This window comes from Eleginops maclovinus, chromosome 17, assembly GCF_036324505.1.
Source record: "Eleginops maclovinus isolate JMC-PN-2008 ecotype Puerto Natales chromosome 17, JC_Emac_rtc_rv5, whole genome shotgun sequence".
Classification (NCBI taxonomy): Eukaryota; Metazoa; Chordata; class Actinopteri; order Perciformes; family Eleginopidae; genus Eleginops; species Eleginops maclovinus.
Genome location: NC_086365.1, coordinates 16,933,665 through 16,947,947, shown reverse-complemented (window position 1 = coordinate 16,947,947; position 14,283 = coordinate 16,933,665). Strand labels below are relative to the sequence as shown.

Here is a 14,283-nt window from a genome sequence, read left to right as displayed (position 1 = left end):
GATGAAGAAGCCGGACTTAAAACATCCCATCATCCTGCCGAGGCTCCAACATCTGGCACCTTTATCTTTAAAAACACATTTGATCATAGAAATCAAAGCAGCTTTTTGTTCCTAAATATGGCTCAAGCTCCAAAAACACCACAGCCTACATTTCCCACAATGCAACCTGATCCTCCCTGTAGGTGGAAGGAATTTATAGGCGAAACATTTTCACTGCAGAAATCCTCTCAAAAGGCAAATAAAAAATAAATAATAGATTAAATAAATGAATAAAAATGTAATGAAGTGAAATCATTGTTTTGTTTGTTCATACAAGTTTATTTTGATTTAATAAAAAATCCACTTCTCATAATATTCACCCACTGCTCTATTTAAGCATTAAAAGCAGGACAAATTAGATAGTAGTTTAAGGATAATAATCAGCTCACTCTGAGGAAATGAATGGTTTCTCCCACTCTCTAATGGTCCCCTGAATGCAGCTAAACAAAAACAAACACCCCCCCCCCGTATATTTGTATTTACAGCCGAGCGTCTGTTAGAAACACACACACAGCCGGCTGCTGCTTCCTGTTAGCGCTCAGGATGAGCTTCATCTGAAGAATTCCTCCTCCTGAACGTGCTCTGGCAGAACCTCCTGACTCACAGCAGCACGGTGTTGTTGGGAGTCTTGTTGTGTATTCTAAAACAGGAACAGCAGAAAGGAATCCATCTGAGACCTGTTCCTGCTGGTTTCCTCCCAGTCACCCAGCTCTGGATCCAGAGGTCATCTCTCTGATTCCTCCGTCTCTGAACTGCAATATAAAACCCTGAGCAGCAGTCAGAGATATTCAAAGTGTGTGTGTGTGTGTGTGTGTGTGTGTGTGTGTGTGTGTGTGTGTGTGTGTGTGTGTGTGTGTGTGTGTGTGTGTGTGTGTGTGTGTGTGTGTGTCCGGTGGTTAAAGTAATGCATACTGAATGAATGTGTGTTTATCCTCTCTGCTGCTGCAGGAAATAAAGAGCTGACGTCTGAACGTTAGATTAAATGTGACAAATCCATCCTGCTGTTACAGATGTGTGCAGACAGAGGTTTACCTGGGGGGGGGGGGGGGGGGGGCTGCAGAGATGAAAATCAAACAAAACAGCCGTCGATAAAATGTCCAGAAATAGTGAAAGATGTCTTTAAATATCTTGTGTCATTAATGTTTCCTCCTCCTCTTCCTCAGAACCAGACGCTGTGCAAAGGCCTCAATGAACTACAGAACGGACAGGTGAGAGTTCAGTCATTTACAAAACTCTGCAATGCTTGGAGTCCTCCTGTTTCAGTATGTAGTGTCTCTCCTGGGACATGTCTCCATGCTGTAATGTTCAGAGAGCTTTGTTTTTCTCATGCTGCCTGAGCTGCAGCTCCTCTTTTCACCCTCTGTCTGAAACCAGAGTTCAGGTTTAATTCTGAATGAAAAAAAATTACATGTTGAAAACAATTCAGTTCTGAGAAAAAAGTCAAATTATACGAAAAATTGAGATTTCAAGAAATACATCATATTTTGGAAAAAGTCAAAATGAATATCTGAGAAAAAATGAAATTCCTGAAAACTAGTCAAATTCAAAAGTAATCTTCTGAGGTAAAAAAGTGTAATTCTCGATGTGATAGAAGGTCCTTATTCTGAGGTACACTTAATGTTGTATAAAAGAAGTCCTGATGTCTGTAAAATAGCTCAAACTGCACTTTGTTTTTACCTAAACCTGTTTCAGACATGTCAGTCTGCCGTCTGTATTAAGAGAACAATTGTACCTTAAAATCCTCCACTGCTGAGGTAGCAACCCACTGCTAACCCCACTCGTCTTTCGTGACATCGCTGGATCTTCAGCCACTGACGGGTTCCTCCTGCTTCGGCTGAGCACCAGTGACTGCATCATGGGCGACAGCCTGGCCGCCTTGCTCTGCTGTCTTGCTGTCCTGGTGCGACATGCCTAGCTAGCTCAGTCACCAACCACCTGTTAGCCTCCGGTGCTCGACTGGTCACAGCATCAAAAAAGGAATATACTACCACCATCGACTCTTCAGGTCGTATGAATTAAGTCCATAGACCTGACCAACGCCCGCGTTATATCCACAGAGGTTCCCGCCGCCTCGTTTACTCTGGGAGCGCCACTCCTTCCCTGTGGACTGCAGGACGCACCAGCGTCTCATCTACGTCATCAGAAAGCTGCCGCTCATAACCCTAATAGGAATCTCTCCTATCTCACAAAACACACTCTCCATCCATTATTCCCACTGCCACCACCATCATAAACAAATCCCTGTTGAGTGGTGAGGCTCCCCCCACTCTCAAGCAGGCAGCCATCAGACCAGTCCTGAAGAAACACAGCCTGGATCCTGAGGTACTCTCAAACTACCCGCCCCATCTCAAACCTGCCTTTCTTGGCAGGTTCTGGAAAAAGTTGTGGGCCGCCAGCTTCATGAACATCTCCACTCTCAGCAGCTCAGTTTCAGACCATCTCACAGCACTGAACCGGCTCTGGTGAGGGTCCTAAATGACCTGCTGATGGCGGCTGGGTCTGGCTCCCCCAAGCCTTCTCATCTTGCTGGATTTAAGAGCAGCATTTGACACTGTTGAACCTCACATCATGTGTCAGCGTCTCAAGGAGGTGGGAATCACTGGCAAGGCTCTGGACTCTTTCAGATCATACCTCTCAAAACACCTCCAACACACACTGCGTTACTCTGGTGTCCCCCAAAGGTCAGTCCTGGGGCCACTTCTCTTTTTAATGTACATGCTGCCTCTGGGACAAATACTGAGGAGCCATAACATACTCTTCCATACAGATGCTGATGACACACAGATTTCCCTCCAAACTGCCCCGATAAACATCTAGCACTTTCAAAGGTCTCCAGATGCCTGCACCACATACATCACTGGATGAGAAATACCTCCCTCCAACTAAACAGCAGCAAATAGGCCATTCTCATTGGAACCCCCCGTCCATTACTCAAAGCAGACATCCCTCAAATCCTCATCGATGGCCACTCCGGTCCTCTCTCCTCTCTTGTCACAAACCTAGGCGTGAAACTGGACTCATCCCTTTCTTTCCAAGCACACATCAAACGTCTGCAAAGCTTCGTAGTCCCACCTGAGGAACATCTCCATAATGCGACAGTCGCTCAGCAAACAGGAGGCAGAAAAACCGGTCCATGGCTTTGTCCCCTCCCGCATTGACTCCTGCAATTCTCTGCTTGCTGGCCTACCAACAGAAACAGCTCAGAGACTGCAGTGTGTACAAAACAGTGCCGCCCGGATACTCACCAAAACACGCAACTCAGAACACATCACCCCCCTCCTCCACTCACTCTACCGGCTCCCCGTAACCCACCGGATCAACTACAAAGTCCTCACCATGGTCCACAAAGCCACTGACCACAGGCCCCCCTACCTACAGGACTTGCTGAGTACACAACACTCACAGACATCACGCACCCTCAGGTCCTCCAGCACCAATCTCCTAGCTGTTCCCCGGACAAAACTGGCCAGCATGGGAGAGCGTGCTTTCTCCTCCCTCGGCCCTCGTCTGTTCCTCACCGCGTTTCCCTGACTGCTTCATTTTATGTTCAGACCTTTCTCTTTTATCTTTCTGAACCTCAGCTCACGAGTTGATGTACTTTATTAAATCTGATCCTTAGCTTTTATTTCCTTTCATTTTGTTTCTTTCTCCCAGAGCATTGTGAAGCACCTTGAGATGACGCTGTTTTTAAAGTGCTCTACAAATACAGTATATTACTATTATTAGGGTGTCATTGAACGCCTCACTCTCTCCCGCTGCAGTAAACGACGTACGACTGATGATGTAAATACAATAGTAATGCTGTTAACTATTAAAACAATTACAAGTAAGTAATAATATACAAAGTATTAATAAGTAGAATAGATCAGCTCCTCCTGAGCAGATGAAGAGCAGGCGGTGTGAACGCTGCAGACTTCTCTCTTCAGACCCTCCGTCAATATTTACCGCTGCTCTGAAACACACTCTGATATTACAGCGTCACACCTGACACTCCGACACACTCCGACACACACTGACACACACTAACACACACTGACACTCCAAACACACACAGACACACAGTGCAGGAGGAGAGGAAGAGGAGGCTGCCCTCCTGCTGCAGAAACTCTGATAACAAACTGTTGGTCCATAATCAATTACACACCGATAATCCATAGGACCAAAATAATGATGTAAACGTGTATTTAGAACGTAGAAATGGCTGTTGTTATATTGTTAGTGGTGTTTCTTTAAAGGGTTATACATGTTGGCAACACCTGACAGCTTCTAAACATCCTCCTGGATCGCAGCAGCTTTGCATTGTGTGTGTGTGTGTGTGTGCGTGTGTGTGTGTGTGTGTGTCTCACAGAGAGGTGGGGGAGGGGACAGAGCCTCTTTGTCCTGCAGGAAGTCTCAGATATCTGATGACAGATGTTCATCACTGAGGGGGATTCAGGGACACTAAAAAAAAGAAAACTAATTAGAAAATATTTATTTCTCTCTTTTATATACTTTTTTTTTGCAAGTTATTTCTGTATTATCTTTATTATAATTACTTTGTATTTGTTTGAGTTTTTTCTTTTCTTTTAATTTGATTTCTTCAGAGTTTAAAAAAAATATTTCTCTGAATTATATATTTCTGTGAGTCTACATTTTAATAACATTATTTAGTACGTTTTTAAATGTTTCCTCTCTTAATTGCAATTTTTTTGAGCAGTTTTTATTAAATATATTTATTTATTTTAATGAATTCCATTTTAGTTAGCTCCCGTGTGGCATTCAGGGTGCACTGCAGGCTGTGGGACATTTCAGTGTTCTGAGACTTTTTATGCGTTGGGACTCTTTGTGGCTGCATCTGTCCACACTATTGTTCCGAGTCCATCTGCTGCCCCCCTCCCCTCTTTAGACTCCCCCTCCTCACCCCCCCCCGCCCCCTTTAGACCCCAGCTGTCCCTCCCCCCTCGAGCTTCTTCTTCTCAAAGTTCCCTGAACCTCTCACCTCTACCATGAGCGCTCACTGTACTCTGCAGCATGCATGTAAGTCCCTTTACCTTCACTCTGTTTTACACGTGAATTAATCTGGAAACAGAATAATGTGGTTTAATATATTTAAGGGGGGGGGGGGTTAAAGAAACAAAGCTGCTCATTAACTGTCAACGGCAAACAAACTGCAACTAGAGTAAAAGTCAAACAGAAACATGTTTGACATCTTTAGTGTTGTTGTTTCTTTTTGAGGATTTTCTGTTTTAATTTATTTTTACACTTTTTTATTCTTCATACTTTTATTTTTAGAGTCTGTACTTTTTATTTTCACCTTTTCTTCTTCCTTTCATTTTATCTGAAAACTCCATTTATTAATCTTTATTATATATCATTTATTTATTCCGTGAGGAAAATCTCAATTTGCAGACTTTCAAAACAAACGTACAGAATGTGGAAAGGGGGTATCTTCATTTTATCTCAGATTTGGTGATTTTTCTTGACGGCTGCGTTTGTCCCACATGATGAGTTCAGGGACTGTTGGAAAGTTTAAAAACAGAGAATTATTTTCTATTTTTACACTTTAAGACCCTCACTATATTGTCCCTCTGTTGTGATGTCTGGCTCTCCCTGCTCTCTGCAGCGCTCCGTTTCTTCAGCAGATCTTTGATCCCACATGAGACACTCTCCCTGCTATATGCGAGGATCTTTAGGACCAGAATGTTTCAGTTTAAAGCAGAGCACACCACAGTGTCCTCATGCAGTGGTGATATAGAGAGTCCAGAGAGAAGTTTCTCTGTTCCATCCCATAATCCATCTGTCCTTCCACCAGAGCAGCTCAGAGATGCTTAATTAACCCTCAATGAAGTGTCAGTTTTATCTGAGTCCTGTCACAAATGGTTCTTCTACAGGAGTCATTTGTCCTCTAAGATTCAGATCATTCCCTTAAATAACTCTTATCCTCTCTTTAGTAATTCATGCCTTCAGGCGACTCAATTCTTCGCCTGAAATGAATAATTTGTGTTTCTGAAATGACTTCATTTCCCAATATTTAGCCGTACCATTTCCAGCATTTAGTCATGCCTTTTCTGACTGAGATAGATACTTCAAAGGTTGTGTATCCGGTTCATGTGTCTTCAGTTGTGTATAGCTGTGGTTTGTCCTCTGAGTATAAGTGTCTGTAGAGCCGCAGGAGGTCAGAGTGTGAATTAAACACATGGACACTCAGAATATAAAGGTGTTCCTGTTTCCACAGTTATTAAAACATGTCAGGAGCTTCTCTGTATGGATGAGATACATATCCAGGGTTTAGTCTGCACCAGATAACAGGGTGTCCGCTCCTCTCTCTGAGGGACCCTCAAACCAAAATGCAGATTTTCCTCCTGAAATGTTGAAGTGCTGCCAGGAAACAATCTCTCTGTGGGTCGGAAAGGGTTTACTGAGTCCAGAGATATGGAGAGGGGGTCAGAGGTCTGGTCAGATGCAGAGACAGCTTACGGAGAGTAAAGAGGGGATGGATGTCCGGGGGGTCTGCGGGGGACGCGTGGCAGGCAGCAGGCTGACACTGAGACTGAGATTTCTGATCCTTTCTTTTACTCTCCTTTTTTCTGGAGAGGAAGTAAAGGAACCGGAGCTCTGGATTATTTGTTGTTGGAGATGCAATATATGACTCAGCAGCTTTAAGACGTGAAGACACGATTATTTTCAGCTTTGCTCTGAAGCAGGATTTACACCTGAAGGTGGGCGGGGCTTAATTTAGACAGGAAGTGACGTCAGCGCCTCGTAGCTCAAACCCACATATTACTTTGTGTTTCCTCGTCGTCTTTATTTGTGTTAGTTACGACTCTCTTCTTGTGGGCCTTTTTAAACTCAGATTTCCTGATGTTCATGATGAGAGCTCTCTTCACAGATGATGTGTTCAGGGACCTTTAGAAAGTTATTTCAGTTTTTACAGTTTACCGTGATATTATTAGCATCGCTCCTTGGCACCTTCAGCGTTTAAAGAATATTTAGACTTTTTCTAGCTTGTTTTTGTATTGTTCACACACTTTAAACTGGCCTCACATGCTCAACATTTCTGTAGTTTTGCACGGCGTTGGTGTGCAGCAGCTCAGAGGGTTTCAGAATAAGATGTGGAAGGTGATTTGAAACCTGTAGAAAGCCCATCTTCCCCCCGTCATTAAAGCTGAGGAGATGAAAGGTGACGCTGATAAAAGCCTGCCGCTACTCTCAAAGTAAGTGGAGAAAATGGCTCGTTTTAGATAATATTTCTGCACATAAACGCTGGATAACTTCCTCTGAAGGTTCATCTCCGCTTCATGCAGGGAGGACGCTCTGAAGTCGGTCCGCAGAGAAAAGGAAACACTGTTTTTATCCTCCTATGTTGTGTGTGTTCCGGATAAATAAACGCTGAGACGTTTCTCAGGACTCTGCAGCGTGTTTTCTGGGCTGGTAATTGCAGGTGTTGTGCACAGCAAGGAAACAGGTGTTTATCCTCAGGTCTGAGAGCTGCTTTTGCTTCAGTTATTTAATCTGATCACAGGTGTCTTTAGAGGTCTCACAGCCCCTTCACTTTAATGAGAGGCTGAGATGTTTTCGCCGCTTTTTTGTCATACTTTCTCCAGAGAAATACCTTCTATATTCCTACATAAAGAGCAGCTTTTCTCCAGATGTTTGCCTGTGATCTACGTGCATCTTAAAGCTTGTTGTGCACCAGCTCTGTAGTCTGATGTCTGGTGTCTTTAAAGAAGTTTTAGCGCATATTAAAGAGCTCTCACGGAGACACGCAGGAGGACTTCTGCAGCTTCTGTTTCCTAAATATCGTAGCGTCATTTCTTTTGCTTCTCTCCAGATGTTTCCACCTTGATTTTTATGCGTCTTGCAGCTTGTTTTGCATCAGTTTAGTTTCCTTTTGGGTTTAAATGTGTGTTTTCTGCAGAGGAGATGTCTGATTACACGTTGAGATGTTCCCCCAGATGTATTGACTTCCTGCAGATCTGACGCGGCTCGTGGCGGGTCAGATGCAGATGTTTGGCTCGTGATCTTCATGCATCCTGGAGTTTGTGTAATTGAATCTGCAGCCTTTTCTCTGGGTGACCTTTGAGACAATAACTGTGGCCCCTGGGTGCTGAGGGGGGTGCATTGATCCCCTGAAACAATGAGAGTAGAACCATAGCGTTGGGGGTTTGATGCTTCCCACTGAGCTCCACAGGCTCTCTGAGAAATCATTATGATTTAAATACACGCAGGTTTCCTCCGGTCCGTCTGAGAGCTGTGCAGAGACAGACTGGAGGTGAAGGTCTGTGACATTATATAATAAATGATAGTAACGTACATCAGAATGCAATCAAAGGAAATAAACACATACATGTATTTCCTAAAATGAAATGAAATACAAAATGTAAACACGTCATTGTTATTGCTTCAAATGAATACAAGCTAAACGCTGAGTTCAGATAATAAATCAAACAGAATCAGTGGGAATACTGTGGAGTGTTTCCTGGAGCAGTGCAGGTATAATGATAAACCAGCCCCCCCTCTGCACCCCTTTAAAACCTCCTCTCTCCAGTCCACCTTAAGAGCAGCATTGAGGTGGACTGTCTGATTGATGATGCAGCAGGGTGCCCTACAAGGATGTAACCCCCCCCTGTGTTTACCCCCTCACCCCCCCTCTCAATGCACTCTGCCTGGATAATAGAGAGCTCTGATGGGAGGGGTCTTTTTATTAACATTAACATTTATTTAAACTTTTTATTATCTTTTCAAATCTAATTTATTCAAGTTATTATTTTACACTTTGTTATTCAATCTTTATTCTGTATTCTCTCTGAAGTTGTTTCATCTTTAAAGAATAATTACTGCAGCAACAAGGACACACACACACACACACACACACACACACACACACACACACACACACACACACACACACACACACACACACACACACACACACACTCACACTCAGTATGAAATATTCAGCCTCTTCTTCTTCAGTGGTGGAGGGAGGTGAAGGATGGGGGAGGGGCTCAGTGAGAAACTGAATGGTTGACTTTATATTTGAATACTTTGGTTTCTTTTTCTGCTTTGTTGAATTTTATTTCAGTTTAATCCTGTTGTTATTGTCATATATATTTTGTTTACGTTGTTGTTGATTTATTTCTTAAAAAGTAAGATAATAGAAATAAATCAGATAAAAGTTACATAAATATTTGTTCTGTTAGTTTACAAAAAATGCTATGAATGATTGCATTAGTTAAATAAACACAAATAATAACAACAACATTTACATGTAACATGTCAACAATTGGATTTACTGAAATAGCAGCAAGAAATAAAAGAAATACTAAATTAAAATAGAATAGAACAGCTTCAGTCAGCCCGATTATTGAGGTGTAATTTGTCACAAAATGTGTTGAATTAAAGTCAAATGTTCATTTTTGTCTGCGTTTCTAATAACAAAATGCTCTTTATTTAAGGAGCTTCTTAAGAGACTCTTTAATGTCAGCTTAAAGCAGTGTGTGTGTCTGTGTGTGACTTCTGCCTCCCTGTGCTCCAGAAGCTGGCGGTCAGAAGCTCCTCTAAACCGCTGTCCCTCTTGAAGACCTCCCCCGCGGCCCCCCCCATCTCCATCTCTGTGCTGCCTGCCAAGACCCCCGTCTCCATGGTGACGGCTCACGTTAACGGGCAGACGTCGCCCCCCCCCAGCAGTCGGAGAGCAGAGCTGCCCCCCCCCTCTCAGGTACAGGAAACAGGAAGTCATGTGATGATGATTTTTGTGTAGGTTTTCACTGTGTAGCATTCAAAGACCGTAGGACAATTGAAAACCCCTCCATTTTTGAACTTCCTTTATTTTTTATTGCACCCTTTTTCCCTTTCTGTGTTTCTTTGTATTTTATTACTTTTTAATCTTTTATTGCACTTTTTTATAATTATGTTTTAAAATATATTTCAGTTTAAATTTATTCAACCTTTTTTTAATCATGGCTCTTCAGTCTAGAGGTTTGTTCTGGTGCAGCGAGACAGCACCATCGAGCCTTCTGTTATCCAGGAAGCAGAACTACTGTGAGGAAAAGAGGAGCGGGGATAAAACACGTTTTGGGTGGTAAATCTGCAGCTGGGTGTTCCCTGTTAGCATGCAGTCTGCAGCTCCTCACTGCGACTGTGATGCACAGGCATCAACACGCTTATAACACGTCTATCGGTCACAGACAAAATAATGTAGACGAATCAATAATACAAAATGATGAGTAATAATAAAGAGTTATTCATCTGAGTGTAAGTTTAATAATAATACATGATCTTATAAATCAATACATTTAAATAAATCAATAAAAACAAAGAAGATTTTAGAAAAATAATAAATGTGTGTTTTTGTCGTCGAGTCGAGCTTCAGAAGTTTTGTCGAGTCACATCAGGATCAAACGGAGCTCTCTTATTGGCTGATTCCCCGTCTCATGCTCCGTGTGTGTTTAAGATTCAGAGCAGGTTCGAGGCTCTCCGACACGCACACACACAAACACACACACACACACACACCCTGTGTTTCATCACTGTTTGAAGAGCTCTGCCTGTTTGGAGTCACAGCGAGGCCGTAAATACAAAATAAATATCTATATTTTACTTATTTTTATTTTCCAAAATGTATTTTAAAATAAAGCACGATAAAAAAGATTTCAAGTTCTTAGAAGAAACATTTGTGTGTGTGTGTGTGTGTGTGTGTGTGTGTGTGTGTGTGTGTGTGTGTGTGTGTGTGTGTAAGAGACCACCTGCTCTCTGCTCTCTGAAGGATCAATGATGAGTTGTAATGGGAAGCTGCTCTGCCTGAGTGAACACATTTACACTGCATAGTTTCAGACCTTCAGTGAACTCTGACACACACACACACACACACACACACACACACACACACACACACACACACACACACACACACACACACACACACACACATTGTTTACACACTGAAGAAGTGTTAAAGTTACAGTGTTGTGAACGCAGCCTCCTCATGGAGAGAGAGGCGCCCCCTGCTGGAGACAGCGCTCCACTGACCGTCTGAAGATTGAAGGCGTTTTAAACTCGTTCTTTAATTTCAAACAAACAACAACAGAGGAGCAGAGACTGCGTGCTTAAAGGTGACATAAATATGTAAAAAAATAAGGAAATTCAACTCTAGAAACAGAGAATTTGAGGCAAAAAAATGCAATTTAAATATAAAAAATAACTAAAATTAATGAGTTTTTTCCTAAACTCCTAACACATTAAACTTGATTTAAAAAATGTAACTAAGAACTAAAGTTCATCATTAACGTGAAATTAAATTGGAAAAAATATCGAATTATTTTTTAATAAATACAAACGTCCATGATTTAATCTCGATATGATCCAACTTTAAAAATACTAATTAGGAGAAACAAACTATACAATGAATATGTCGGGCACCCGGGTGTTAGCTTAGCACAAACACTGGAAGCAGACGGAAACTGCTAGCCTAGCATTTTGTGTGTGTGTGTGTGTGTGTGTGTGTGTGTGTGTGTGTGTGTGTGTGTGTGTGTGTGTGTGTGTGTGTGTGTGTGTGTTTGTGAACTAGCATTATCACAAGAGTCCATATTTCCACATGTTTTCCCTCACATCTGAGACTTTAAGGAGGGGGGGGGGGGGGTTCAGAGGAGCTGCTGGAGAAGCAATCATTGAAATGAAAGCCTGCAAGAATTTCATCTCTGCAGTTGCCATGGAAACAGGCCTCCCTCCTCCTCCTCCTCCTCCTCCTCCTCCTCTCCGTTGCTGCAGCACAATAAGAGAAAAGAGGGGGGTGGGGGTAACAGAAAGAGAAAGGAGGGGGGGGATTTACTCCTTTTAGTTTCAGCCATTTCTCCTCTGTCAGCTGACAGCAGATCAGTTATTATGGAGAGCTGCTTTGATTGACAGCAGTGTCGGCCAATCACAGGCCTCCACCTCACATGTTGAAGGTTTTAAAAGGAAAACTCAACATTTCGCTGCGTTCCACTCACCCTTTCACTCATGCATTCACATCCTTATTGTCTGCAGACGTATAAAAGGTGATAAAGTTATTGTAATAGTAACGTTTGTTTGTAAAAAGCTTTTTTGTCACGGTAGCGAAGCAACAATATGATAAATATGTAGCTTGCATGTCAAACATCCATCTTTGATTTTACTTTACTTCTGATTTGTTTTTTTCTTTCTACTTCTGCCTCTAAAGTGACGTTTCTATCCATGCATTTACAACCCTGTTGATACAGAGTCACTATTATAAGAAAATAGAGTAATTAAAAGCAACAAAAATCCCAATTTTAAAGCATCGGACTCCTTAAATAGGCGCTTTCATGCATTTATAGATCTTATCATCTTACAACATGTAGTAGGGGATGCATTTATTACAATAGTCAAACGTGTTGTTTTAAGCCTTTATAAACTGAGGACAAACCAACATATAGAATATTGTTTAATCTGTTGCTGTTTCATTAATGTCTGTGTTGCGTTTGTGTACCTTTCAGATGCTGGGAACTCTCGCTGCTCTGCCCATCAAGGTGCCTCAAGTCAGCTCCCTGCACCGGCTGGCAGGACAAGCAGCCACCATGCTACCTCAGGTAAGAGGACTCTTTAAAGTAGAGACACTACATACTGATATACACCTGAACATCAGCAGGAGAGGACTCTTTAAAGTAGAGACACTACATACTGATATACACCTGAACATCAGCAGGAGAGGACTCTTTAAAGTAGAGACTCTACATACTGATATACACCTGAACATCAGCAGGAGAGGACTCTTTAAAGTAGAGACACTACATACTGATATACACCTGAACATCAGCAGGAGAGGACTCTTTAAAGTAGAGACACTACATACTGATATACACCTGAACATCAGCAGGAGAGGACTCTTTAAAGTAGAGACTACATACTGATATACACCTGAACATCAGCAGGAGAGGACTCTTTAAAGTAGAGACTCTACATACTGATATACACCTGAACATCAGCAGGAGAGGACTCTTTAAAGTCTCTCTGTGTTAACAGCTGTCCTCTAGAGGGCGGTATAAACCTCAGATCTTCACAGGATGAAAGTTGTTCTCTAAAGTCTTGTTTTCTCTCCCACTCTATCTCCCGTCCCTCAGGTCAGGCCTAAGAGTTTGATCCCCGACAGCCTCCCCCCCGCCCCCCGGTCGCAGCAGCAGCCGGTCAGCCTGCAGAGATCTACGCTGCCCCCCCACAACTCCACCTGCAACCCCCCAAACGGCCAGAGCCACACCTCTCCCAATGCCGCCTCGCCCATCCCGACCTCCCCCCTGCAGCCTGTTGCCTCCCCCCTTCAGCCTGTTTCTTCCCCCCTCACCTCCAACCTGCAGCAGGTGGTCTCCCCCCTGCAGCAGGTGGTCTCCCCCCTGCAGCAGGCGGTCTCCCCCCTGCAGCCTGTTGCCTCCCCCCTGCAGCATGTTGCCTCGGCGGGGCCCGGTGTCGCCTTCGCCATCATCGCCGCCGCCCCCCCCGCCTCTGGGACGACCGCCGTCAGCGAGGCGGTGAAGGTGAGACGCTCAGATTTAATCTCAGTTTTGTTTGTTTATATCTTGTATGTTTGTTTATGTAAACAAACACTCGTTGTTGTTGTTGTTGTTGTGTTCAGGTGATAATTATCCAGCCTCAGGCCCCCAGCAGCTCTGAAGACTCCCCACACCCAGACCTCCCGACACAGGAAGCCCCGCCCACCCCCAAATCTCCCAAGTCCCCGAAGAAAGACGAGGACCCCGAGGTGAGCAAATCAAGCCAACCCTTCCACCTTTAACCCTCATGTTGATGAAGGTCTGTAAGAGTTACATGTGCTCCTCTTCCTCTGCGCTCTACAGAAAGTGGCGTTCATGGTCTCCCTGGGCCTCGTCACCACAGAGCACCTGGAAGGTAAACTCATCCTGTAATCAGATATAAAATCAAACTGTATTGACACAGTGAGAGGGGTTTCTCTCTGTAAGAAGGAGACGTTTTAAATAAAGTTTTGTGTTGACAGAGATCCAGACGAAGAGGCAGGAGAGGAAGAGACGCAGCACGGCCAACCCGGCGTACAGCGGCCTGTTCGAGCCCGAGGTCAGAAATAAGATCGGGATAAGAACAACGATATTTGTATTAGATATTATCGTCCAACAAAGTTATTTTAAAATAAGGAAAATTCCAGTTTTTTATTTTCTAAATCATAATATTTGGAAATCCACATTTTAAAATATGCAAATCGTTCTCTTTTTTATTTACAACAGTTTACCTTTTGAATGAGCT

The 14,283-nt window shown here is 43.2% G+C and overlaps 1 protein-coding gene across 5 annotated transcripts in view; it reads left to right on the top strand.

The window, feature by feature from the left end:
* The window catches only part of phf21b (PHD finger protein 21B), a 35,976-nt gene that overhangs the window by 15,792 nt on the left and 5,901 nt on the right, over positions 1–14,283 (top strand). For 3 of the 5 annotated variants that reach the window (XM_063905457.1, XM_063905455.1, XM_063905458.1), the window contains exons 3-9: positions 1,203–1,247; positions 9,557–9,739; positions 12,513–12,605; positions 13,137–13,544; positions 13,643–13,768; positions 13,863–13,914; positions 14,021–14,097. In XM_063905457.1, coding sequence (XP_063761527.1) covers positions 1,203–1,247; positions 9,557–9,739; positions 12,513–12,605; positions 13,137–13,544; positions 13,643–13,768; positions 13,863–13,914; positions 14,021–14,097 — 984 coding nt within the window. The remainder of the gene's footprint in view (positions 1–1,202; positions 1,248–9,556; positions 9,740–12,512; positions 12,606–13,136; positions 13,545–13,642; positions 13,769–13,862; positions 13,915–14,020; positions 14,098–14,283) is intronic. The other 2 variants (XM_063905456.1, XM_063905459.1) reach the window with 1 other exon arrangement.